This window comes from Aythya fuligula, chromosome 4 (genome assembly GCF_009819795.1).
Source record: "Aythya fuligula isolate bAytFul2 chromosome 4, bAytFul2.pri, whole genome shotgun sequence".
In the NCBI taxonomy this organism is placed as follows: domain Eukaryota; kingdom Metazoa; phylum Chordata; class Aves; order Anseriformes; family Anatidae; genus Aythya; species Aythya fuligula.
Genome location: NC_045562.1, coordinates 14,701,774 through 14,729,586, shown reverse-complemented (window position 1 = coordinate 14,729,586; position 27,813 = coordinate 14,701,774). Strand labels below are relative to the sequence as shown.

The 27,813-nt window shown below is 40.6% G+C and overlaps 1 protein-coding gene across 1 annotated transcript; it reads left to right on the top strand.

Moving 5' to 3' along the window:
- The first annotated feature begins 265 nt into the window (after positions 1–265).
- CENPC (centromere protein C) lies at positions 266–27,376 on the top strand. Its single transcript, XM_032187539.1, has 19 exons — positions 266–322; positions 931–977; positions 2,170–2,231; positions 2,523–2,620; positions 3,478–3,571; positions 3,665–3,884; positions 4,799–5,002; positions 6,026–6,411; positions 6,995–7,865; positions 8,261–8,299; positions 9,540–9,613; positions 10,458–10,523; positions 11,932–12,036; positions 12,793–12,891; positions 15,133–15,228; positions 15,560–15,714; positions 16,241–16,331; positions 17,774–17,846; positions 27,182–27,376. The coding sequence occupies exons 1-19, from the start codon at positions 308–310 to the stop codon at positions 27,228–27,230; spliced, it is 2,844 nt and encodes a 947-aa protein (XP_032043430.1). The 5' UTR covers positions 266–307; the 3' UTR covers positions 27,231–27,376.
- The last annotated feature ends 437 nt before the right edge of the window (positions 27,377–27,813 follow it).

Below are 27,813 nucleotides of genomic sequence, written 5' to 3'. Positions count from 1 at the left end.
GGCACACTTTGGGGCTGGCCATTAGACACCACACAGCGCCTCAGGGGCGGCCGCTCCCTCCCCTCAGGGCTGGGCGGCTGCTGCGCATGCGCGGTGGGGGCGCTGAGGGCGGTGCTGCCCGCCAAGCAACGGCCGCCGCTGGCGCGCGGCGGCCGCCGACCAATGGCGTGAGGCGGTTGCGGGGGGGGCGCGCGCGCTGCCGAGGTTTGAAAGCGGCGGCGCTGAGGGGAGGGCAGGGGGAGGGGTGGCGGCGGCGGCCGGCGGCGGGGCTCGGGGGCCGCCATCTTCGGTGTGGCGGCGCCGCGGGATGGCGGAGGGCTGGGTGAGGCTTGTGGGGAGCCGGGGGAACCGGGGGAGGGGATGGGGGAGCGAGGGGGGTCGGTCCGTAGCGGCGGGGCGGCCGGCGGCGTCGCCTGACGGCGCTGCTGACGGGGGGCGGGCCGCCACAGCTGCCTCCTGTCAGGCGCCTGCCGGCTGTGAGGTGCTCGCGTTGGTCGCGAGGAAGGCGTTAAAGCTCGTTAAAAGCTCAAAACTTTGAAAACTTTGTAGCCGCTGCGGGCATCTGTGCCGTTTATAGCACGTGAAGGGATCATAATTGCTGTTTCCGTTAAACATTTAAACGGTTTTTGAAACATTTTGTTGATGAGAGACTGCTCTCTGCTCACTGCATCTTCCTGTTTGTTTCTTCTACTGTCTTTGCCTGTTGCTAGCTCAGTAGGGTTTATATCGTTTGTTGTCTGTCACCTGAATTATTGCCTTGCTAGCTGTGGTAAGAGATGGCTAGAGCCTTGCCTGCTGTTCCAATGACTTTGTTTACACTAGTTGCAGACGAATCAAGTCTTCCGGGACTCGTTTACGTGAGAAACAGGAGGCTGGTCATCCGCTTGTTAGCAGCGTGCTTAGTAAAAGCTGATTCTTATTTCTTAACAGGCTCATTTCAAAAAAGACTACAGGACAAGATTCTGCCATGGAGGAGGGTAATTTCCACTTACGGTTTTAATCTTAGATACAATAGTTTGGGAAAGTTATGCTGATTTATTTGTATGAGCTTAATGCCAAAACTCTTGGGTGCATCTTAAGCTGATTATATGATATTTCTCAACCTTTCTATATTTCTCAGTGGTGGGAGAGGTAAATTGTGCTGGGAGACAAAGCAGAAAGGATTTCCTCGGTATTCTTTTGCTGAAGTGACAGACTGTGGTGTGTGTGGATAAACCTAAGCTACTCCTAACTAGGCTACCTGAGTGCAGCAATAGCAGTCTGTGCCTTTCAGGGGGCAGAGAAATGAAGCCCACCCAGGGTTCCAGCTTTAGTTGTTTGGTCCTTGCTGTGAAATGTGGAAGAGGAGTGAGTATTTGTAGTGCTGCAGTCTTTAAAGGCATGCCAGAAGTCAGCAAGCTTTTTTGTTACTGGAGTCAATTTTAGACATGCGTTTCACGAGCTTACCAAATGTGCCAAATTACCTGTTTTTATAGGCTTTTAATAATTATGGGAAAAATGGTCCATGGTGTTCTTCATTTTATTTTGGTTTTGATCAGCGTGGGCCAGCTGTTGGATTACATCCCCCATTTTAATTTTGATGGGGGGATGTGGAATGGTGTTCCAAGCAGCTGAGCTGTTCGCTTGCCTACAATTTTGATGCCATAAGCCAGTTCCTACTTAAAAAGCTTTTGTAGCAGCATGGAGTAACTGCAGATAAGTGGTAGGAAGAAAAGCAAAGGGTGGCTTGTTGTCTGAAGGGGTAGATGTACAACTACACGTTTCATTTTCTGGGTCTGCTGAGGCTGAATCACCGTGCAGGCAATACTACTTCAGGGCTGATTTTTAAAGTTTATTTATTTCATGCCAGAATCCTTATTCATCTCAAGGTTCTTTTACCTGAGGATTGTTGTAATACTTGTATGTTTTCTTCTGTGGAGAGAGATGTCCTCATTCCTACCATGTTTCATGACAGCAGGGCTTTTTTTCTGGAATCCTCATAGAAACAAGTTTCTTTGCTGTTATCTGCATATGGGAACAGATGAGATTTATTAAAGTTGGGACTAGTGGAAATAATAGCATAAAATATTAAGTAGCAATAACTCAAGTGTTTGCTGCATGTACTTTCATATTGCTAGGGTAAGGATATTTAGTATTTTATTTATTTATTTATTTTTTCCCTCTTTCTAGAAAGAAGATTGATATACAGCCAGGTCAAAATGTATTGAAATTCATTCAGGATTGTTTTGAAAGTAAGGTTTTATTTGATGTTTTGCTTAATTTGCTGGTTAAAGAATAATTTATTTTTCATATCATATTTAGTGGTAAATTAATAGAAATAAAATGGTTAAAATAAAGTTTTTGTCAATTTTTAACGGTGCCCCCTTTGCAGCCCCTTAAACCTGTATAAGTTGTGTTATTATCTTTTTCCTGAGTAGCTGGTTTCTTTCTTGCTTACATTTACTTGAATGTAAGAAGCCTTAGTAACTTGTTAAGATCAGTGTGATTCCAAGTATCCCCTATTTATAGCTTTTTCTTTATAGGCTGTGATAATGAACTTACAATAAGCTCTCCACGCACAGCCTGTTGCTCAACTCCTGTTGGCAGAAACCAAACAAGGACTTCAATACAGACCCAAAGGGTAAGTTAGTTATGGACATATCACTGTGTAGCTTTGGGTATGTGTTTGGATCAATAAAACAGTTAAATTCCTTGTATTCTTAGGTTGAAGCACTTTACTTTATAACTGATGGTGGGTATGGTTGTCTTGGACTGTACTGGAGTTGGTTTCAGTCACTTCACCAGATGGATAGACTCAGCTCTTTGCTGTCAGGTGGACAGTAAAACTGAAAGACGATCCTTGTGTAAAAGGAACTCTTAGTTCTTTGAAAAGCCAGCTCCTGATAAACAGTTACTATGCGTAAAATAACTTTGTGATATTGGGGAAGAGTGGAAACAAATCAACGAACTTATTATTGTCTGAAAGAATTATGCAAATCTGGTTTGTCTGCAGCCCATTCTGTCTCTTTTCAATACTTGGATTCTAGCATTTTTTGTAAAAATCAGATATTCTGTTAATAGTGTTAAAACCAGTCTTTATAATGGCATTTGTTTACTTCAGTCTGATGTTAGGATGCTGTATAATCTCAAATGAATTTGTGCAAAACTTCAGCCTGATGCAATAAAGGTGAGTTAAATTGTTTAAATTAGTACTACTGGAAAGGATAAATACCTTGCCCATGGGCTGGCAGGATGTCTGTTCAAAGCTGCAAATTGACTTTTTTTTTTTTTTTTGTTATACCTGTGTGAAATTTACAGTTAGTCTTAGGAAGTCTTACATAATAGAAAACTGAAGTGTTCAATTAGAACTGTGCTTTAAATGAGTAAGAATTAAGGGAAGAAAATTGTTTTCTGTAGAAATGTATATTCTTGTCAAAATACCATTGCTTTGTCAAACGTTTTCCTTTTGCTTGTCTCGTTATTCTCCACTGAATCTAGCGGTCAGATGCAGGGTTAACGAACTCTGTGAAGAGAACCAGGACTTCTTCAGCATCCGTACCCGCCTCACCACCAGATACCGTCAGTAGCCAAGGTCGGTAGCACTATTATTAATTTAAGGTTTTGGGGTAACTCTTGGTATAAGCTTTTGAGCAGAAGAACTAAACCTATTTAGTATATGTGGCAGGAGGGCCGCACGAATCCTACCTGACGCCTACAGTACACGGTTATGCAGCTGATTCTAAGAAAACAGAGAGCCCTTTGCCTGAAGGAGGGCCTCGTGACACATTAAAAGATGCCGAAGCACTATGCAAAAGCCCTGCTGAGTTTGTGGATCCTGAGGATGATAATGGGGCTTTGGGATCACCTCTCCTTGTGGAGGAAGCAAAATCTTCTCCTGTACATATGTAAGTAGAGCTGAATGTTTTTTTCACCTTTCAGGGTAAATTAGCGTGGTGGTTTCAGTCATTGATGAGTTTGTATTCTGAACTCAAGCAAATAATTCCAGGTTGGAAGAAAAGTTCAATTTCTAGGCTTAGAAGGGGCGTCATTGTTTATTCTTTTTTATTAGGTATTCTGGTGATAAGGGTTAATTCCCAAAAGAGCACTACCCAAGGCTTCCAGAATGAATTCGAATTCGTTTTTTCCCCAGTACAGTGCTCTAAATGAACAGCTTCTCAGATGGATGGTCTCTAGACTTCGCAGTGAATTTACGGTGCGCAGTAGTGTCCTGTTGACAGCGTTGACCTTAAAAGTAACAGACACTTTGTTAAAGCAGTGATGAACGGTCATTCTTCCTCTTGCTCTGAATATGCAAATACTACCTGAAGTAGGACAGGTTCAGTTGCAGGCATTATCTCCCCTTCAGAAACTTTCAATCCCAGCTGCAGCAGTAGCTGGCTATCCCAACTTTTTGGGAGGGCTGAATCTCTGGGGGGAGGTCACAGAGACGAGGGAATGACAGTGGTGCTAGTGATGCATGATGAAGTGCCTCTGGGAAGAGGGTGTACCAGGGGTCTGGGAACCCTAATGATTTCTGAAGTACATTCTCCTAAAACTAGGAACTTGTCTTGTTGGGCAGCCCTTGCCTTGATCAAGAGTCACATGTTGTCTTGCTGACCTCATGTTGCTTTGTCAATTAGAATACTTCCTGCTACCCTGGGGAGTGCTCCCACTAACGTCTGTTCCAGCAAATTCCAAAATGAAAGCTTATTCTTAAAAACTGAAGTGCTGTCAGCAGGAGAAAATGGGATATACACAAGATAGTTTAATGTGCACTCAATTTATAGCATCATATTTGAATGCTGTTTTGCATACCTAGATTAAATTTTGATGACCAAAATACTCCTGATGTGGTGAAGACCCATGCAGAAGTTGTCTGTTTGGAAGGACCTCAAACTGGGAGAGATGAGCAGGCTCTCAAACAAAGAGCAGTACGCACCACCTCGTCATCCGTATGGAAGCAGAAGTCGGTTTTCTCTTCAGCTTTCTTAGCAGCTGTAACAACAGGGACAGTCGGAAAAAGGTTTGTTTTGAGGCTTAACATGAAATGCACTTTACTTACAAAACAATCCACTCCTAAGTACTGGAGCAATGTCCTTTACCTATAAAAATGGTGTGGGAGGGTGTTTTTGGGGTAGTCATTTGTTAATGAGAAATCCAGGTGGAGAAAGGGTTTATTTAACTAGCTGTTAGAATGTTTTGTGCAGGGAGGATTTAACCATGCCGTTTGTTGCATATGTCTGCCAGCAAAACTGTATGCAGCTATTGAGAAGTGGTTCAGATGGAGTGTTTCAGGTGGGTAGACCAGAGGATTCAGGAAAATCTTAAATGATTCTGAGGCTAGAATCATGGAATCACAGAAGGCATTGGGTTGGGAAGGACCTTGAAGCTCCTCCAGTTCCAATCCCCTGCCACCTCTACCCAGACCAGGCTGCTCAAAGCCCCATCCAGCCTGGCCTTGAGCACCTCCAGGCATGGGGCATCTGCAGCTTCTCTAGGCAACCTGCTCCAGTGCCTCACCACTCAGATAATTTGTTCTTTGTATCTTATCTAAACCTAGCCTCTTTTAGTTTAAAGCCGTTCCCCCTTGTCCTATCACTAAAATCCCTGGCAGAGTCCCTTTCTAGCTTTCTATACCTACAGAAACTTTTCTTGTTGCCCTCGATGTCCCTGGCCAAGAGTAATTCTGAAGGGGCTTTGGCTTTCCTAACCTGATCGCTGGCTGCTTGAATGATGTTCCTCTGTCCTTCCCAGCCTAGTGCTAGCAGTGATCACAGCAGTCTTTTTTCAGAGCTAATTCAGATTGGAGTGGTTAGGTAGGAAGTTGACTGTCCAGCACCTGAGAAATAATGAGGTATGAATATCAGGCTGAAACAATGAAGAATGGGTCTTTTGGAAGATGGAGGGTAATGAATGATAGACTTCATAATCATCTGGGAATGTCCTGTAGCATGGTGGGTGTTCTGCAGTCATCACTAGATTTACAAGATTGAGACTCACCTTTTCCCCCCAAATGATGTCAGTACTCTGTCCCTCCTTTCTTTAGGTATACAGCCTCAATATCACCACCATCACCTCCCGTTGTAAAAGATCACGACATAGAACAAGAGGGTGAATGCGAGTTTTTAATCGATGAATCAGATGGTCTGTCTTCTAATTCTTGGTTTTCAATACCCCAGAAGAACAAAAAGTCCAAAAAAGATGGCTCCGCAACCCCTGTTAGGAAATCTCAGTCCTCTGAAAAGGGAAAGACAGAAGGTAAGAAAGGCAAGACCGGGAAGGTTCAGGCTGAAGCACTTACTGAACAGAAGACGCGCAATTTGGATGTCAGAATGCAACTTGACTTCAAAGGAACGTCACGGTTAGATTCAGTCTCCTCTAAACGTGAAGGAAATCGACTTAAATCTCAAAAGCAAAGCAGTACGCATCTGGGTAAGTTGTTTACCTGGTCTTCAGAATCGTAGTACTGAATATTTTTGTGTTGGTCTTTTGGGAAATGAGGATAAAGGAAATAATTGGAGTCCTAATTGGCATTTCACGTACACAGCTAAGTTTGGGTATATATTTAGGCAGTGAGACAGAATGTCTTCATTGTTGTTTTTTTAACCCTTTCCTGTTAGGAAGTTAAAAACTGTTAGCGGTGTTGCCTTTTCTTATGAGCAGACAAAGATGGATACAAAGCTTTTGCTCCTGTCTCCCTAGAGAGCAGATTACGATGTGTGCTTTAAACTGAGTGCTCAGTTTTCATGAGTTACCTCGGAAGGGTTTTGTAGGAGGAAGCACTGAAAACTGAAGCAGATTGAAAATAATGTTTCTGCCCTTACTCTGCTAAGAGATACAGGAGATACCAGAGATTAGAGAAAGCCCTACTTTAAGTGCTGGGGGAAAAACTTTTTCTGGTATTCATTTTTGTATGATTCTTTTGGTTTATTTTCATGTCTTTAGATGTAAGCACATTTCTTCAGGTTTTTATGTACAGAAGGTATTCATGGCCATGTGTTTTATGTATTGATAGGAAAATCTAAAAAGGGTGAACTTCATCAAGACTCTCCAAGACACAGGAAGGTGTCCTGCGAACCAGAAGCTGAGCAACTGATGTTTTCAGTGTCTGGATGGGACACAGAAGCGTATGATGAAGAACACAAAAAAAGGGTGAAACGAAGCGAGGGTTCATCACAGCCCTCAGCTGAGCATCACAAAGAGCAGATGCTATCTCCAAAAGAGAATCTCAAGTCTTCCAAGTATCCGCAGTCTGCTTCAAAAGCTTTTCTGCATTCAGTTCAGAAGAAACACACTGCTAAGCAGAAACTTCAAGAATCAAAAAATAAAAGTAAGCTGTCTAAGAAATGGGCAGAAAGTCAAAGGAAAAAGCTTAAGAAATCTGTAAAGAAAAGTAGTAATAAAAAGCCTCAGTTACAAAGGGGGGAGAGCTCTGATAATGAGTCCAGTGAAGAAGGGCTTGAAAGAGAGCCTGTTGGATTGAATGAAATGTTTACCTCACCTCTGCGTCAGACATCAGGGAATTCTGTACTTCAGAAGCTGGCTTCATCTGAAAAACCTAAGAATGTGTCGCATGCATTGGAATCGCTCCATGGTGTTTATAACAAAACTCCTGTACAAGCTGCAGAGCTAATGCAGCGTCTCACAGACAGCATACAGAATTCTGAAAAGAAAAGGTCGTTGGCTAAGTCTCCAGGAAAGACACTCAAAAAGATTAATCACAGAACCCCTAAAGGTGTTTCCTCAAACACTGAGGACATCGAGCCTCAAAATACAACGGATTCTGACAGTTCTTCTGCACACGAGGTGGCAAGAAAAAAGCACAAGCAATCAGATGTGAAAGTAAAAAGTAACAAAAGAAAACATAATGCGCAACATAGACTACAGTAAGCTTTTCATTTAATTCCTTAAAATGGGGTATGACTTGATAGATAATGAAACACATTTTGTTAATTTTAAGCAGCAATTGCAGTTGAAGTAAGTGTCAGTTTCCGAGTGGTTAAATAGCTACTAGAGAAACCAAGTGGTGTAATTAGCAACCTACTATTAATGGTGGATTCCAAATCTGGTGTCTGCTTCTGCCTAAGGAAACTTAAATTTGGAATTTTTGAAGTGTACTTTTGAGATTGAGTAGCAGCTGCAGTGTTTGGTGTGGTTTTTGTTGTTTGTGGGCTTTTTGTTTGTTTTGCGTTACTTTGTTTTTTGAAAATCTTTTATATGGCTTCCTGCAGTAAGTAAAATTAATGGCTTACAGTAAACATAATTATTGTTTCTTTTCTAGAGATTCCTCTGCAGCTATGAAAGTTATGAGTTGTGAAAGGTAACTTCCTGTGTTGTCTGTAAAGCTTGCATTTAATCCCAATCCCCCGTGCAATGCTGGTGCAATTGCTGTGCTCTGTGTTCTGCTAGTATAGAACCCAGTAGAAAGGGTTCGTGATTCATGCTGGAGTTAACTTGCTAACACAGTTAGTAAATTAATGGAACGGTTCTTTTGTGTCACGGTGAGGATGTCACAATGTTTCTTGCCTTCTGGGAATTTTTTTTCCTTTGAGGCTTGCTTCCATATTAGCATGTGATTTTTGAACAGAAATATCAGCACTTCTCAAGCTAATAACTGTACTAGTAGTGTTGCTGCTGCTAAGTAGGGTACAGAACAGTATCTATGCTCCAGACTCTTGTTTGTGCGTATAGATAAACAGATACCTTCTCCTTCATGCAGTGGTGCCTTAAAGCAAGTAGAAGTTGCAAGCTGTGACTTGATTAAATTCTTACGTTGCAATTCTACTGAAAACTGTAGTATTTCGATTGAAGTGAGCCTACTGCAGACTTCATTTTAGACAAAGTGATTCTACAAGGTGTAGTTTGGATGGAGCACAGCTCTTTTCACCTGTTGCACTTTATTGGCATGTTATTTAATGGCAGTGTAATGCAGCTGCAGATGGGGAAGGAGGCAAGGTTGGCATACTATGCTGTGGTTATAAAGACAAGTCCTGTTAAAAGTGACTTGATTGCTGGAGAACCTCTGGAGGTGCATGTATATGTTAATCATCCCTGTGTTATGGGGAAGGCTTTATGGCAGAATACATCTAGCTAAAATTATAAACTTTGTTACTGTCCTTTGCCTAAAGCATGTAAAAGATTTCTTTAAAGTACTTTTGTAATCGTGGTGTATAGAAAATTGTTTGAAAGGTAACACTACTACAGAGGAGAGGAGAGAAGAAGGTCCGTTTCTTCTGTGAGGGAGGAAAAAGGAAAAGTCATGAGATTTTTGGGTGATTTGGTTAGAGAGATGATGTGAATACTACTTTGTCTGCCTGATGGCTGAGTTAGAGGACCAAGTGATGAAAGAGACCTGTGATTTCTAACAAGCAGTCATTTGCTTCAGTGTCTGATCACTATGGAAAAGCATTTAGAAGGAAAAAAAAGAAACTGCATGGTCTGGAAAAAAAAAAAAAAAACACAAAACAACAACAAAACTTAAATTTGGTATTCCTGTACTACGGTTATGTTCCTTTGATATGTAACATATTGAAGCAGGTGTTTTTTTTCTTTCCTTGAAGTGGGCCTGTTCTAGACCATTGTGATGGATTTACTTCCAGAAGTAAGCGTTGTGAAGAGGATAATGGATCTTCAGGTAACGTTTCAAGTTGGTATTTTGTTGCAGTTTATTTATAAGCTTTTTAGGCTGAGGTTGTACGGTAATTTTTGTTGTATCTCTGCTCTGCTGGTTTATTCAGAATAAGAAATGCAGATTGGACTGGCTGTGATCCCATTTCTGCCCAAGTACATGATACGATATGCCAGCTTCGTGTTGTGCTGGCTGTAGAAGGACAAGCACTGGGTGGCTTGGCATCAAGCCTACCAGGATAAAATTGTCCTTCCGAAACACTAAACAAATCCTTTAGGTTCAGTTTGTACCAATTTGGTGTGTTGTCGTGTGGTGGCACTACATGGGATCACTTCAGGCTGCTGTAGAGCAAAGTGTCTGGCTGTAGGTAATGAGGACACGTTAACTTAAAATATTTTGGTTCTCTAAGTAGTTTCCCTATGCAAGTTGAACATCCTCTCATAATGAATATGAACCTTGGGGTTCATATTTGTTTTTTTTCCTTAGTTTTAGATCCAGTTGTAAATGGTGTTTAGTTTATGCAGTGCTTTTTTGAGAGACCTAGTTTTGTGGGTGTTTTGGTAATACGTTTGTTCTAAAGTTATACTTAGAGGGGTTTGAAGGTGAACAATCTAGCACTTCAGTCAGTAGAATTTCATGTCTACGTAGTTATAATACTTGTTTCTTGATATGAAACCACATAATACTGTTCAGCTACCCTGGGTTTGGTACATATTCAAAGAAAAAATGTTGGCAGGAACACCGATATTGGGACTTCTCCTTGTATTACCTTCTTCTTCTAGCAGATATATTGAATAAATGTCAGGAGTAGTAAATGCCTATTGTGATGGTTTTCTGAATGTAATTTCAGATGATTCTGAAGAGTTATATTATCAAGAAATAAATTTGTCAGACAAGATAAGCAGACATAAAATAGGTAAGGTTATTTTAAAATACTTTAATGTGAGTGTATAAATGCAAACGCACTTCCAACTCAATGTAAATTTAGCTGAAGGAGACACAGGAAGACATTTAGCGAAGGGTTTGTTAATTCATAAACCATCTTCATGCAAATGTGGAGCCCTAAAAACCCTTAATTTTAAGTTGAAAAATATTTGGAAAACTGTCTGGAATAGGTAAGATTTGTTAGCTCCTCTTTAGGGTACTACGTAACCCTGCTCAAGGTGTTTTTTTGTTTTGTTTTGTTTTTAACTTTTGAAATCTATACTGTTTCTTTGTTTTATATTCAAGGATGATCTTTTAAATTCTTTTAAAAATATCTTTCTAATAATTTTGGTTATTTTTATAATTGTCACGTTTTCCTTTTTTTTGATTCAAGACACTGCTTACTATTCATTGAGAACAGTAAGAGGGTTTGAATTGGTTTTGCACAGTGTAACTGAGGGTGCAAATAACCTACCTGCCTTCTGTGGTGGTCTGAGTTGATCCTGTGGAAGGGTAGGATGGCACAGTGTGCGTGCAGTGGATTGTAATCCCACGCTAATCTGTTTTTGTGTTTTTTATTCCCTTTATTATTATTTTGTTCACAACAATGTAGTTGTTTACCTTCAAAAGCAATTTAGACAAGACTTGTTTTTCATTTACTGTTTTTATTTTTAGCATCTAAATATTGTTGACAAATTTGCTTTCAACTCCTAAAGGGGTGTTTTGTTATTCCTTACAAAAACTAAAATAGAAATTCTGACTGTATATGGTAGCTCAGAAAAAATGGAATTTGAGACTATGAAATAGATGGATTGGAAGATGCATACCTGAGAAGTCTTGGAAATGCGTGGGGTTTTCAGTTGGGAAGAGTATTGTTCTTTTTCCAGACCTTGGAGATGGTTTAAGGGTTAGAATCTGGAAGAGTAGGGTCTGCTCGAGTGCTGTGTGTTACTCTCTCCTCTTGCCATAACCAACTTGAAGCCTTTTCACTTCTGCTAATGAAATCCATCAGATTTGAGGAGGGTTCTTAGCCTTTGCCAAGGGGGTTCTCTTCATAGTTTTAATGTTTGCTGCTGCTTCTTCTTGAGCCCCTAATATCCATATCTCAGTGATTCAGTAAGGTATATTGAACGAAATCTACAGTCAGCATGGTGACTGTTACAGAACATGGAAAGCGAAATAATGATGTATGTAAAAGAAGGCTTCTGGCAAGACCTGATTCCCTTTCCTGTCATGAAAGGAAATTGGTATAAATATCGGCTGGGAAGTGATATAAATAACCCCTGGGAAGTGTTCACCGCCTGATACAGAACAGCGGGAGATAATATTTCATAAGTTTCCCATTTCTTAATTTTTTTTCCTTTCGTACTTACTGTGAATTGTTTCATCCTTTAAATTAGTAATGCCTTCCAACACACCTAATGTTCGTCGGACAAAAAGGATACGACTAAAACCTCTGGAATATTGGCGAGGCGAGCGTGTGAACTATGCGATGAGACCTTCAGGTACTTGTTCCAAAATGCTTATCTCCTTTGTTCTGATAGGGCAGTAAAGGGAAATCTGCAGTTTGATCTAGTGCCATGAAAGCATTTTAAAAAAGCCGATGATTTATAGTCTTCAGCCATATAGTCATCTTTTAGTGTGATCTTTCTCTTGATACTCCTGTTTCAGATAGAAATAATAGCAGCAGAACGTGTTATGTACACTTGCCTTAACTGTTTAGGGAAGAACAACATCGTTGTATCAAGGATTCTGTATGATACCAGGAAGAGACAATGTATTGGATCATTCATTGGAGCATTTGTCCTCGTGTGGACACTGCTTCCTAGAGCAGATACAATAATATTTTATCCAGTCTCAGTTTCAAATGACCACCTTGATAAAGTACATCTTGTTCTCAGGGATTTTTTTTATGTTGGCTTAGCCTAATTTGGTATTTTCCTAATCAGTCAGTCTGCTTGAAAATAATATTTGTGTCCCTAAAATTGATATTTTGTCTCAAAACTTGACTCTTTGTGTGGTGGCTTTCTGAAATATTCTTTGAATGAAACAGATTCTTTTCAGAAAGTCTGAAGTTCTACTGCACTTCAAAATACTTGGTGATGAAAAGCTTTTTGGTCTTGTTCTGGCTTTCTAAAGCTATCTGAAAATTTCATTGTCAAGGAAATATATTCCAAACTGAAATGCTTGTAGTTCCTGTAAATGTTCATTCATGTAAAATAAATATTGTGTTAGTGACCTTTGTTCAACTTTTGTTTCAGGAGGGCTTATGATCACTGGAATAGTGTGTCCAGAAACAGAACCTCACAGGAAGGATAGACGGAAGAAGATTCATCATAAGGAGAAAAGAAATTATACAAGTAAAAACACTTTTTATTTCATTCTTTTGATGCTTAAAAAAAATAATCAGAAAACTAATTGAATGCTCCACTGTTGTAAGATTTTCTGTTGTAACAACTCCAGTTTTTCTGAGTGAAAATCCTTTTGGAACGAAATGCATTAGTGTGATCTGATGCGGAAAAAAACTGTTGCTTACTGTAGCCCTAGCAATGCTGTATGACCTTAAACTTTTAACTTCTCTGGGTTGGGAATGAAGAGACACGTGACAGATCCAGAGGTGTTGTAATGCTCTTAAAGCTATGGTTAAAGAAAATCAGCTGTACTTCAGCCCTTGACCAGATCAGATCATTAGTTAATATTAGTTAATGAGGCTAATGCATTTAGTTTCGTAATGCACAGTTAATGTATGAGAGTTTCTGGTTGTCTTGCTGATACCTGTAGCATCATATCTGAAAATGCAGCATCTGCTATTAATATTTTAAACAACTGTATGTTAAATACAAAATCATTGTGGGTTTGGTGAATGGGGAGCTTTAAGAACAATGCACAAAATGGATAAAATTACTCAATAAATATGTACCTTCAGACCCAGGAATAGGAAGCTTTGCTACAGCCACTAAGGCCAGGAGGTGGTAAGTATGTAGGTAGTGCTCAGCAGGGAGATAGGGTCAGAATCCAAAAACAAAACAACAACAACAAAAAAATCTGTTTTGTTTTTTTTTTTGTTTTTTTTTTAGATTTTGGTGCTAAAGAACCTTTCTGTATGGGACTCACTAGAGGTTTTGTTTGTGACTGCAGTGTTTTATATATATGTTGGAGCAAATAAATGTTAACAAAGAAAATAGTGGGAGCTGGGTTTTTCACACAAAATAAGGTGGCTCTTCTCTCTGTGTGTTCTCTGTGCTCCTTGCCACAAAATACTGTGGAGAAAAATATTTAGATTCAGTGTGAGAACTGGATAAATTCATGGAAGACTTAGTTGTTAATAGCTCTTAAATAGAAGTGAGTTGCATGTGTAGAGGTGGAGGATATTCTGTAGAAACATCGTTACTCCATTAACACCAGTTTTGGGGGTGGGAGGGGTACCTGCTTTTGGCTGCTGATGGAGACGGGATCCTAATCTGTTGAACCTTTGATGTGAGCACAGCTTTTAAGTTTCTGTGCAAGTCATTTGCAGTCCATGTATGCTTGAGCTGGTAGTGACTATTCACACTATCATACAAGAATTTGCTGCTCTAAGTTGGTTTGAAGTGCCTCCAGATGCAAATGGATATCCTGGTTAACAGACGTTCATCCTGAGAGATGCTCTTTTGTTAGCAGCCTTGAATTTTAAGTGATATGTACAAGGCCCGTCAGCTGAGTTGAATTTCTAGGACAAATTTCTCAATTCTATAAAAATCCTGTGGTTAGTGCTATAGAGTTGCACCTATTACTGCCTCTTTTTATAGAGAGATTTTTTTTTTTTTGAACAGTGCTATATCAAACAGTAACTTTCCTCATAGCCCTGACTGTCTTAGCGTTGGAGTGTTTAAGTAGACATGAGTGCCTATAAAGTGCTATAGATTGTCTTTGACATCCCTGTTTTGACTACATTTAGAGAGATTTCCTGCGCACTGTGGAGCTAAACTTGTCCGCTTAAGAGAGCTCTTCAAGAGAGCTTTGGGATATTTGTTCTGTCTTGAAAATTCTCCAGTGTCTCTTTTCTCTTTGAAAAGCATAAGGTTGTCATCAACTCTTAAGCTATTGCCTTCTCTGGAAAAATCCATTTTATTTTAGAAATAGTTCTGATTTATAACTTAGAGGGAGATTCCTGTAATGGTGTCTCTCAAGAAAAGGAAAATTGAACATGTGCTTATTTTTGAACAGTTTCATAAGACTCCTGATGCCCATCAGCAGTAGGTAAAAGGAAGTGATTTATTTTTCTTAGTTCTTCATGTGTTTTATATTCTCTCTTAATATCCAGGAAAAGTTCTTCCCAAGTTCAGGTACTTTGGGGTAAATACTGTCATTAATAGGCAACCTTATTGGCATTGCCCTGGAAAGTACTTGAGGATTTAGGGACCCTTTACTGATCACACAAATAATTCCAGTGAAAATTGTGTTTTCAAAGAACTGTTACGGGTTAGCTCCCTTTTTCTGGAGAAAGTGTATTTCAGTCTGTTTAGTCTTAAGGAAATTTAATTACCTGTGTGTGAAACTGTGGTTACATAAGTTTTAAAATTGTGTAGTGATAACTTTTTTTTTTTTTTTTTTTTTGTTAGAAAATGAGGTAGCTAAAAAATTCAATTACACCCTGGCTGATACTTCTAAGCCAACTGTTGTGGTGGACCCAGTAACAAATCAGGAAGTTCTTCAAGGTAAGTTGAGAGGATGTAACCAAGGACCTTTCTAAACAACTTAATAAGTTCTTAGATATAGACTGATAGAGGAAGAAAATTGTTCATGCCACCTTGGGCATAAAAAGGTAAGCTGTGAAAATATTCATTGCTTTTTCTGGAGAAAATTCTGAGGGAGCCACAAAAAGGAGAATGAAGTGACACGTCCTGTTTTCCAGCTAAATATTAAGTCTAGCTTGTGGGGTTTTTGCACTGAAACAATGCACGGTGCATGTAATTTAAAAAGTTGCTGAGATAACAAGACTCAGTTACGTGTTAGCATTGATGTTAATCTTCTGGACTTTCCTTGTAGAGTGTATTAACACTGGAAGAAGTCACTTGAGTTTCTACAAAGATGAATCAGTAGAAATATATAAAAATCTGAATACATCTACTTTTTCCACTGGTAAATTAATCTTGAAGCCACTTAAAGAAAAAGGACATCAATTTGTCTACATGGATACGATAGTAAGTACACTTCTTCCCTATTTATTTTTATTTAGAGATATATATCTATACAGAGAATCCTAGAATGTTTAAAAATAGCATATGAAGTTGAAAGGTTTTTCATATTTTTTGCCTAAACTACAAATGTATACAGGAAACATAAATAATTTCAGTTTTGAAATCAAGCAGTTATAACTAAAGAAACTTGCTGGAGGTACTTTGCATGCACAGTGCCCTGCTTTCTTTCACATTAAACCTGTCTGTTCACGTGTGCTTCCTGTGCAGACAAGATAGAAAGATTAAATAAAAATACCTCCCCCTCCCCGCTACAAGTTGCCTGTCTTAGGTTTCAACTGGGGTGGAGAAAAGGAGTCGCAGCTCAGTTTATGATGTTAGTGTTTGTTTTTTTGCTATCTTGCAGCGTGTATGCAAAACTAAAGTGTGGTTTTTTTTTTTCTTGGATAACTTTCTTAAATGTTTGCAAAGGAAACATTGCTGATCTTAAAACCCTCACACCTCTCTCTCTTTTTTTTTTTTTTTTTTTAAGGCTTTCTATGTTATCCATGGCAAAATTGTTATCACTTTGCATAAGACGTCATATTACCTGACTTCAGGGACCTTTTTCTATATTCCCGCAGGTAAGCACATGTCTTTAAAATCAGTTTTGGGGGATTGGATTAGACTGAATTAGCAGGCTACAAAGCACAACAGAGGTGAATGACCGGGAGAGAGGAGTTTGAGTAAAGTATGGGAAAGCACAGCGTTAGGAAGAAGGGAGTGTGACCCAACGCTGGACACAGGCTGATGATCGAACCTTGGCCTGTAGTGGTACAAACACAGCCTGTTTACCTGAGTTTCCTTTGGAGTTTTTGATAACATAATCAAGTTCCAAGAGTGAAGTTCTCTTGGTATTCTAGTTCTGTCCCTAGCTACGATGTCAGGGAAACTTCAGCAGCCAGCTTTAAATAGTGGTAGTTAATATAATTGTTTTCACTACCATCTTTTCCTACATAAATTAATGACGATCCATTTGGATCGGTTCACCACGTTTTGCGTGGTGCGTGAAGTGCAGAAGGTGCAGCCTGTCTGCTGCAAGTGTTGTAACCTCACATGGGTCATTGAGAATTGTAAAACACCACTGATTTTGCTCTTCTGAGATGAAAGTGGAATGAACTCCATATGGAAGCTACCCTGTAGTGGGTAAGAGAGTAGTCAGGAGAGTTTGTAGTACTCAAGTAGGCTGTTCATGGAGTGGTAGAGAACTTGCATGCAGCTTGCTTGTGAAGAGGCTGTGTTAAAAAAGTGACAATCTACTGCTCTTACTGTTTTATCATCAGCTTCTCACCATGACATCCTGTTTTAACAACCATTGTTCAATTAATGCTTGACACTTCAGTGAAAGTGTCTTTGTTTTAATCTTAAAGGCTGAGGGGTCAGCAGAGACAGATTTATAGCTTGATTTTGGGGTAAAGGAGATTGTATTAACTGGTGAAAGTTCCATATCTGTATTCATCTCCATTTGTCCCTGTTTCCTGATGGCCTTTCTGTACTGCGTGGATGGGCGATGCGGAGGTTGTGGTGGAAGATCTCTTTGTATCTTATCAAGTGTGGCTATATATGGATGTTAGAAAGTTGCTCTTCCTCAACATCCGGTGTCTTTTAGATGCCCCTGTAATTGAGGTCACGTTAGTATGCAAATCCCAAGCGAAGATCTGCAAATAAGTTTCCTTGTGCCGTTCTTAATGAGATTGTCCATAACAATTAAAATAAATTCAGTCACATTAAAGTTTTCTTGTGGCTTTTGTGAGTGGAGAGTTTAAGCCAATTACTTTGGCTTCAGTAAAAGTCTTGGTGAAGGTGTGTTTTTTTCCTATCCTAGGTTAAACAAAACGAAGCTAGCTGTAGGTTTTCTTGTTACCACTTCAAAATGCAGTGACGTGCCTGAAGAGTGGCATCATAGATTTGGGGCTAATATTACTTCTCTTTAAATAAATGAAATAAAAACATACTGAATTGAAGCCAAATAGGACTTCAAAGATTGCTAGTGGCTTCTAAAGAACTTTTTTTCTTTTATTTATAGGAAATCAATATAACATCCGTAATCTTCTGAACGAAGAAAGTGTTCTCCTTTTCACGCAGTTCAAAAACGACAGGTGTGAAGAATTTTCTCCAAAAAAGTTTGCTTGAAATACTTCTCATGCTTTTGTACTTTCTGATTATTTTTTTTTCCCCCCCACATAAGAAGTGTGTTTGTTTGTGCCCAGCTTAACTTCACAAACTAAGACAGAGCTGGTGAGATCAACATAGAAAGCGCTACAAAAACAACTCACAAATTTACTGTCAAACTGCAGTGACCCAGTGGAGGGCCTCGCCCTGTATTGGGCATTTGTCATCCAGAGACAGGAAGGGATGCTTAAAAATTTGTTGGAAAAACATATTGTTGTTCCAAATTGTACTTTTATGCCTAATCTCCCCCAAAATGCTTAACGCTTAAATTAATTTTGACATCTTCAGCTAACATCTGTTAGACTCAATGTCTGCCTGGTTATAAACCTCTCTGAATAATCTGTGTTTAAACGTAGAACCATGCTGTCTGCACTCCAGTAATTGTTGTCTAGGAGACAGGCTGCTGGAATTCTTGTGTGCTAGGGTCCAGCACTCTTCTAATATGTTAATGACAGCAGTTTCTTCCTTGTCTACCAGATGTATGATTAGTGCCTAAAATTTGTATTGTCAAATGGATGCTTTTATCTAGGAGCTTATCGGTTCTTTTATATGGGGCTCTGAACGTTTCAGATAGCTTTATTTTGCGTAATGGCAGTGGGTCACTGCTAAATGTGTTACTTTAATATTGCCTTTTGTTTTGATTGATGTGTTTCTGAATAATAATGAGGACCTTTGGGAAAATTGTAATTATACTGTAAACTCCAGAAGCCAAGTCTAGACAGCAGATGGTATACATAACATTTGTCTCTCAAGCTCTTCAAGGTTCCTTCTGGCTGAACATAAGGAGAAACTACAGCTACACTGGTAGGGTGCTCTCTCTGAGTGGTCACTGCTGTTCCAGAAGAGGAAAAGATATGGAAAATTGAACTGGAATTGAAAACTTTTTAAGGGCTGAATACTTGAGGATTGAGCGTTGACCTTGTAAGCAGTCTCGGCCATGATCTTTATGCTAAATCTAGAGTACAAATTAGAGTACTAAAGGAGAATTGGCTTTAGTGTTACCCGTAACAAACTTTCAGCTAAGAACTAACAGTGTCTGTGAAAGCACTTGGACACTGGGGCTAAAATTCTTATGTGAGAGATGCTTTAGGTTGGGGAATTTTAGGTAATACACTTCCTTTCAATTTTTTTCTTTCAAGCAGTGGTTCCTATAATTGGTTCATGACCTTGTATGTAATTAATGAAGTTACGTGACATCTTTGCATTCGTGGCCAGGTCACACTGAACTCTGAGATGATTCCAGGAGTGTGCCAATTGCCATTCAGTTCATCCTCTTGAGGAAAAGCTATTTGCAGTCAAAGTTCAAATTGCAGGGAACAGCATTCGTGTATTCCCCTCAGCCTCAAATTTGGAAGTGGTTTTAAATTATTTTTTCTACAAGTCATATAGTTAGAACTGATGATAATAATTTGGTGTCGGTAGCTTTTTGCAACTTCAGGGCTTGGTTGGCCTCTTCAAGGTCAGTGAGATTCAAATATTGTCCCTCTGTTGGAGCCTTGCCAGCAACCAGATGGGCACTCCTGCTGTCTCCACTGCTTCAGGGAATCCCACCCAGTAAAAGGCTCCGTTTGTAAGTCTTTCAACTCTTTAGGCAGGCCCGCAGAGATCTGGAAGTTTGCCACTTGGTAAACAGTACGGGGCTAGCATTAGACCAAAAATCCTGCGCTCCTCTCCCAAGTGTGTCTCCCAGCAGTCAGGACATGGATGCAATGATCTCTGAGCCCAAGAGCTCATCAGCTCCAGCAGAAAGAAAGCAACCACTTTGCCATCGTGTTACAGGCCAGGGAGTTCAGAAGGAAGACACCCTGCAAGTTTTGTTGTGTGTTACCTGACTGCTGAGAGTGGGTGCTTTGGGAAGGGGCTGGTGAACATGGATGGACTGCGGAGCTGATGGCCCTAAAGGAAGGTGTGGCTGTGTGGTGTTACAGAGCTCGAGGCAGCCTGCTGCTGTTCAGGAATCCCTGCTGGTTTGGTAGGTTCAGGTGGAAGCAGTGCATTGCCCTCACTGTCATCTTCCCCAGTGCGCTACATTGCAACTTGTCAGCAAGGTTTTTAAGTGAGCTTTTTTTTTAGGTCTTGAGTAACTGATGAGAAATCCATCGTTCTGGATGTTTTCTTAAGCAGAAGTAATATGTTCAGACTGCTTCCTGATACAGATTGCAGATGTTCAAGAGCAGGTTTGAGGTCAGAATGCTGCAAATGCCACTTTTGCTTTTCCTAATTCTGTGCCTGAGTTTGTCAACAAAAAACTGTGGGTTTGGTTTAAAAAAAAAAAAAAAAAAGTAATTTTTTAGGCTAGATTGTTCGTTTGCTTCCTGGCTAGTTGATTTTTTGTGTGACATGTCTAGTATAATCTACAGAGAATGTTCTGTAGTTGAACTACATCTCAAAATACTTGATTTTCTCCTTTTAAGTAGCAAAAGTCAGTTATGTCAGGCATGGTGTTGCATCTAGGATGTTGCTTTCAGTTTGTAAAGTTCTGGTGAAGTACTTGCCTAATCAGTTATGCATTTTGTCTTGTCTTTCACAGTGTTAGCTCAACTTCTATTGTAAGAAATAGTGGCATAACACTTATTTTGCTGCGATAGTTCAGTATGAAGTTCCTTTAAATCTACGGTGAAAACAGAGCTTGATTTCTTGAAATTAAAAAAGTGGCTCCAACATCCTATAGTTTAGGAAAAAATGACTTGTTTTGGAAAGGAGGGACAGAATTGAAATTTTTTTAAATGTACAAAGTTCTTAACCTTATCTAATAGAAACAATTCCGCCATTTGCCATGAGATGGCGCTTCAAGCACAGCTGTTTGGCATTGCCTGGCACCTGTACCCAGTAGGCGTTGGCTTTTGAATGGGGGAGGAGAATGTTACAAAGGGCGATAAATTCATTCGAACTCTGTTGCAAGTAAATGTAAATAGATTTCCGTTAACATTAGGGTTTGGCACAGAACCTTGCGAAGTTCGTTCTGTCAGCACGCGAGTTGTATTGGTTGCAGCCTCTCACTCAAAGTCGTTTTAAAAATACTGGTGTGCGGCAGGAACTGAGGTGCGCTAGATTGTGCACCCTTTGTCTGGATTGCATATTTTCGCTTAACCTGACACTTGCAGTATGAGTAGGCGCAGGAGAATTTACAACTTGAGCTGAAAAGTCCTGTTTGTATTCCAGGACTCCAGTGGGTGCTGAGTTTTGCAATGTGGCAAGTGAGAATTGGTTGTTGGAAGAAAAAGCTGATGCTTCACTTATGCCTGTTCTTGCTGTGGCTCCTGCTTCCTACACTTCTGTGTTTATCAGGCTACTGGTAGTCATGGGTAACCTGTGGCAGTCGAGTTTTTTCCCTTTCCAAAAGGGATATTGAAAAAGAAGAGTCTTCTCTGAAATCTGAGATTTTAACATTCTGCTTCCTGTCAGTGAGTGATTCTTTTTATCATCACATTTGCTTCTGTTGAATAATCAACTTCCATTGACTACTGTGATGATTTCAGATAGACCTGTGGCAAAATCACCTGCAGTTGGTAAAATGCTAAGATAATAGCCCATGCAGAACATGTTGTGGTCTGTTGCTTAAATACGTATTCTTAGGGTTTCTCCAATGATATTTATTTCCATGTTGAAGCTTTTAACAGTGTTTAGATTGTTTCATAGACTAATGGCTTAAATATTCAGCTCAGATGACACAACTTTTTGTCTACGTACAGCAGAATACAGATCATCATGTCTAACAGTAGCGGAGATCTGAGGCAGGTTTGTAATTACTAAGCTAGGCTGAAATTGTTAGCTGCTGTTACCTGCTGTGAGGTGAAGTTGGGATTATCATCAGGAAGAGACGTGGCCTTTTCTCTGCTGCCAGTGTGGCACTGCCCTGTTCCTGGAGGAAACCTGTTTCAGTACGTTAATTCATCGGTTTCTGTCAACAGTAATTGAGAGAGCTGAAGGCAAAAGCAGAGTTGAGTATTTCATCAACACGATGTTAGTAGGTACATGTGTTTCATGGCAGGTGATGTGGTAGCAACTAGAAGCATACTTTAAGGAGCTTAACTGACAATGACCCACCACAATGGTGAAGTCAGACTTCTCTAGGCTTTGGCTTCATCTGAGGAAAAAAAAATGATGTTACTGGTTAGTAGGTTCCTTTGAAAAATCTAACTTTTTGGAGTTTTCACTTTGCTAGAAAGCTCTTTCTGTCGTACTAAACAAAAAGTTTGTTGTTGTTTAAAGAATGCAGGAGAACAATTGCAAAACTGTCAGATGTGTACACATACATGTTTTGTACACCTTAGTAATCGTAAGATAGCAGAATATGAGCTGAGTAATTACAGAAAAATAAACAGTGCCGATAAAACAAACTCTTGAAGTACATACACAATTCCTTCTATTTTTCAAGTATGCAGCTGAATTAGTTATCTGCAGATGACTTTGAATTAATATTTCGGAAATGCAATAAACAGAAAAAGCTATTTCCTCATTTTCATGACAGCTGAAAAGGCATTTCAACGCGAAGGAATATTTTCTTGCATTTCTACTGACGCAGACTCTGCTGCATGATGTGTGTTGTAATACAGAACTTACTTTAAGCAGCGATTGCTCGCAGATAACACATCTGACTGAAGAGTATGGAACATGCTTCTTACATGGTATTGACAGCTGCTGTAACCGAGCACCTTGGTGTTTCCAAGACAGTACCGCTTGCTCTAAAGAATGTCCTGGCACTTCATGGGTGTTCTTAGAGTCAGACAGAAGCGCTGTCTTCACAATGCGTGTCTCTGGTTGTAAGGAAAAGCATCCTTTAGGATTTCACAACCTAACTAATTCCCGTGGTCCAGTTTTAAGACTAAAACAAATAGTTGTCAAAATAATTGGCTGCTGAATGTTAGGGAACAAATACGTTAAAGGGGTGCCTGCAGAGCTGCTCGGTGTTCTTGAGCCCACACACAAAGCTTGTGTTCTTTTTTTGTTCTTCACTTCAACTGCTCAAATAAAGGCACACAAAACATTGTAAAACTACATTTGCTTTGCATTTCTGCAGTCTTTTCTTATTTGGAGCACCAGACAGGCAACAAATGAAATAAGCCTAAGGAAGCAAAGTGTTTACTTTCTCAGTCTATTGAATTGAGATGCAAATCTGAAAGTATTCAAGATATTTATGTCCCAAGTAAGATTTGTAACTTCTCTTTGAAGCTCAATAGGTAAGGCCTTCTAAATTTGGAAACTGAAGAGTTGTAGTGCTCTTGACAGCTGTAGTGCTCTTGGCAGTTTATTAAATGGGTAGTGTGGTGGGGATGACCCGTGGCCAGCTGCCAGCCCAGCCATTCTCTCGGTCCCCCTCAGCAGGACAACATGGGGTCCCTACCACGGGGTGCAGTTCCCCAAGAACTGCTCCAGCACGGGTCCCCCAAGGCCCTCAGTCTCTGCCAGGTGCCTTCTCCTCACCAGGGGTTAGTTAGCTCCTGCGGGGGCACCTGAAGCAGTTCCTCCTGCACTGACTGCAGGGCTGTTTCTCTCGCCTCTGTCTTGATCCTCTTCACCCCAGCTGCTGCACAGCACTTTTTCGTTTTATTTTTTAACTTTTATTTATTTTTTTTTTATTTTTTTATTTTTTTATTTTTTAGAACTGTTTAGATGCTGCCATTATCATTGATGGGCTCAGATTTGGCCAGCAGCAGGTCCCTGTAGAGGAGCCCTCTCCCCATGGTCTCTCTCCCCCACCCCATGCCCTCCTAGTTACCAAAACTTTACTAGCTGACAACGCATGTTACTTAGCGCATTGTTTTTTCATGTTTGGGGTGTTCGAAGCTGCCTTTTCTTGTGCTTCCAGCATCACTAGCTAACATGAGAACGCATCAAGATATCTGATAGATGGTGCCACTGCGTGGGTGTCTTCTGGAGTCGATATGCTGTAAGGAGGGAGAGGAGTGATGAGAGAGGTGTAAGCGCAATGAAGAGCTGTGCTGCTTGTCAGGTAGTGTCCTGCTGTCCACAGGTGTTGCAGCCTGGCTTGATTGGGACTCTGTACAGGGTTTTCAGTTAAGTTCAACAACTTTGAAGGGCAGATTGTGACTTCTCTGAAGGGTAGAGAAAAACCTTCCTGGTGTGTTGGTGCCATCAGAACACGGCTGGCTGTGCCAGCAGCTTACGCTCTTGGTTTGGGATTCAAGATCACTTGCATTTAGCATTGAGTCATCTTATCTAAAATTGCACGATGAAATTAATGAGCATGGTATAAAATCCACTGGACAATACGCCTGAACTTACCCTTTCTTTGTTATCATCACTTTTGTGTCGGAGTACAGAGGGGGCAATTAAAAGAAATAAAAGTTAATTATGATTTTTTTTCCCCACAATCTGAACTTGAAATTTTATTGCTGACAAAGCAGGGGTTCCCCTAGGATACAGTAGGCTATAAGCTGAAGAAACTAAGCACTTCTCTTATATTTCAGTAAGTGCCAAGTCAGCTCTGAGGCTAATTAATCAAAACAAATTTACAATTAAGCCCGGGAAGGAAGACTAATTAAGTAGCCAGTTAAGAAAAAGTGCTGAAGGAGGGATCAACCTTAAGGGAAAGTATGAGACTCCTGGTATTGGCCCATGAAGGACAATTAAGTGATAATTGCAGCGGCCTTTCTGCATCCAGCAAAGCTCTCTGACTTTTAGTATGGCTGATTTTCTTCATGTTAGAAGCAGATGTTTGCTTTTTAAGGAACTAAACTTAAGCTTACTCTTAAGGTAACTTAAATACAGGGGTTGCTGCAGGAAGAAATTAAAACACTGCCAGACTTGGGCAGCATTTTAGCTGGCGAAAAAAAAAACGAGTATATTTTGAAGACAAAGCAGCGCTGAGTGCACAGGGTTTTTGCCTCTTCATTTTGTGGTGTACCGAGTCCCATCTTAGCTTCCTGTTTAACCTTTCAAACAAATTACTTTGAGTGGATTATCTCATCAGAATTTGGAATAGCTTCGTTCTGTTTGGTTGCTAACCCCACTTAAGTTCACAGAAATCATTACCTTGTCATGAAATGGCTTCTGTTGCTTACATCCTACACCCACGCTGCGTGACATACTTGTGTTTCTTGATGGAAAAAAGGGGGGGGAGCAATAATAGCAATACTGTTTGTACTGAAAATAATTTAGCTCCTTTTCTGAAGGGTGTTTTAAGCTTGCATTTGTTTTGTTGCAATGCTCATCTCTGGCAAGATGCTAAGGGATGTAAATGAGGTGTGTGCCTCACTCTTCCACCTGTCCTTGCCCATCTCCCAGGAACTCTGTATGCTGATGAAGTACAAAACCATTTTTAACGAACTGGATGCACGCATGGACTAAGAACTTACTTAAATATCCAGTTCCCGCCGCCCTCTTCTGGAATTGGAATTGTTCTGGAAATTACAAAGAAGAGGTCTCCATTTATGGCCCCTGTTGATCATAATTTTATTTTCTTCATAGAAGCCCACGTGCACGTACTTGCCAGTGTGGTGCACTGCATCAAGTTTGAATGTTCTCTTCCTTCATTTTTTTTTTTGTCTTGCAGCCTATAGTAGTTTCTAAAGGATTATTATTTTAAATTCAGTGCCCTCTACAAAGTTTTCTTTTTTTTTTTTTTTTTTTTCTTAGTGGTGCTTACCATGACTGGTTGTTTAACTTAGTTCCAGGTATTTGAATTGTTTCAGAAGTGTTCTTGTGCCTGAAAGTTCCTCTGCTACTTCTCCTTCAAGCTTTGTACAAGGCCTGGCAAAGCTCCCGATTTTCTTGCTTAGAGAAGTGATGCAAAGCTTCCTTTGGCCTCTGTTCTTTTAAAGGCCTGTGTAGTTTTAATCCCAAGAAAGGTCAGTTTAGGCTGTCGCTGGCAGGGTGTTTGTTATCATTGTCTGCCATTTCGAGCTCACGTGGTTGTCCTTGAACCTCGTCCCTGTGTTGAGGATGGCTCTGCAGTGCCAAAAGAATCCAATGCCATTCCACCTGGCCACACTTAACAAACCGAGTGTCAGGGCGTGCTTCCGGCACTTCCCGCAGCACTACTTCATCGTGCTGCTGACCTTTTGCCTTGGCAAAACCTGGCTGTGACTTGGCCATCACCTAGGCACTGTGCCATGCCCTGATTTTGTATTGGCAGCCTTGTCCAGGCATTCACCTGCTCTTACATCTTCATTCCTGTCGCCAGGGGCGATGCCATTTGGCACCGGCCGGTTTTGGCACGGAGATCTGGCGTGAGCGCACACGTGCCCTCTCACACTCCGCTGCTGCCTGGCTTTTCTGGTGAATGCCAGGGGAAAGGCATCTTCCTGGCTGCTGAGACTTGTGCGGGGTCTGAGGGGGAGCCTGGACTAAGGTGGAAGGCTGTCGTGGCTCTTCAGGATCTCCAGCATAGGTACAAGGTACACCTGTGAGCACTTGTATGTGCAGCTGGCAGCCTGGTTCCTGTCGCTGGCTGCCACGGAGAGGTCAAGGGATACAAGAGAGCAGGAGATGAAAGTTCATTTAAGGGGGAAGGGAGTTTATTTGCATCCCTCTGGTTCTGCTTGATCAACTGTTGAGTCCTCTTCATCAGTCACAACTTTGGGCATTTCTCTGTCCTGCCTGGTGGAGGATGATGGTTATGGTGTCGTAAGCCACCTTCTGTTCCAACGCCCTGAGTCTGCTGCTACCACCTACCTGGTCAGGAGGGCAGAGGAGAGAGCAGCTTACGGCATCACTTGGCGGGGAGCTGTGTCAGACTTGGCTCTCTCAGTTAGCAACAGCCTTAATTCATGGATTTCTCCCTGCTGTCAGCAGCTCTGTGTGGCCTTGGGGCTCTAAATGGTGGGCTGTGGACCGTTTGCCTAAATACTAGCAGAAACTAATTGAAATACACACAAGGTTTTTATAAAAATAGCATGAAACTTGCTTGTATGTTTACTACTGAGGCCTCTTGGTCCTGCACAAAATGGAGCTTTTCGTAACGTTGGTAGCATAAAACAAATCTGTAGAACAAGCGTCAGTGTTGCAGCCGAGTGTGGCTTTGACAACTCCAACCTTTGTACAGAGGAACACAATTGTTAGAGGACCTTGTTTAGTTAAATTAGGCTAATGTGCCCTTTTGAAAATCGTAATTGAAATGATACCGATACTTTTATTGATTTGCCACTGGAGTACGTGGCTGCTTTGAACACAATTTGCAGTCATTCCACTTTATGGAGCAGTTGCAGTCTAGTATTATGGCGCAGAGGTTTTGGGGCGGTTTTTAACAGAATATTGCATTCATCTGGATGAACTAATTTCTATTCTTTTTGCATTTCAGACCAATTGTAACAAGCACCTTGTTGGAGCCCAATCCCTCTTCCCCGTAAGTTCACCTGCAAGCTGAAGATCATCTAGTGAGAGCGAGTTCTGAAGAACACTGTTACCTACCATCCAACTGGAAATACGCCTGTATGGAAGCACAGAGTTCATTGATCTTAAGAGATCTTCCTCCAGTGTAAATTGTAAATAGATGGCCACAAATTATTTTTCTGTTTTGTATCAATAAATGTTAAATAATACAAATCAGTTTTGATTCCTCTGCCTTTCTAAATCATTTAAGAAAGAATGTTATGGTAGTTGGTGCAACGTTGAAAACTCAGGTAATTGCATGAAGCTGAGGAGTTTGACTTGTAAATATGTATGGAGGGAGTTGCGCTGAGTGGTTTCAAGGATGTCCCCAGTGAAATCTAACTTCCATCAGTGGTGTTGAAACTTCTAAAAGGAGTTTGGAACTGAAATATGCCGATACAGATTGGCTTTGGAAAACTGTTCCAGACTGACCATGGTTTTGGTTCTAGTGCCAATCACTGCTCTTCCTGCCACAGGTATACAGAAAGTCCAGTTTGCGATGCTGTAGGAATCTTGTAGAGTTGAGGTAAATCCTAAACAGAGCCAAACTCTGCTGCACTG

Bases quoted from the DNA above. Each gene is read 5' to 3' on its own strand.
- CENPC (XM_032187539.1), top strand. The intron at 2,232-2,522 runs GTAAGGTTTTAT...TTTTCTTTATAG, and splicing joins CATTCAGGATTGTTTTGAAA to GCTGTGATAATGAACTTACA. The intron at 12,037-12,792 runs GTACTTGTTCCA...CTTTTGTTTCAG, and splicing joins CTATGCGATGAGACCTTCAG to GAGGGCTTATGATCACTGGA.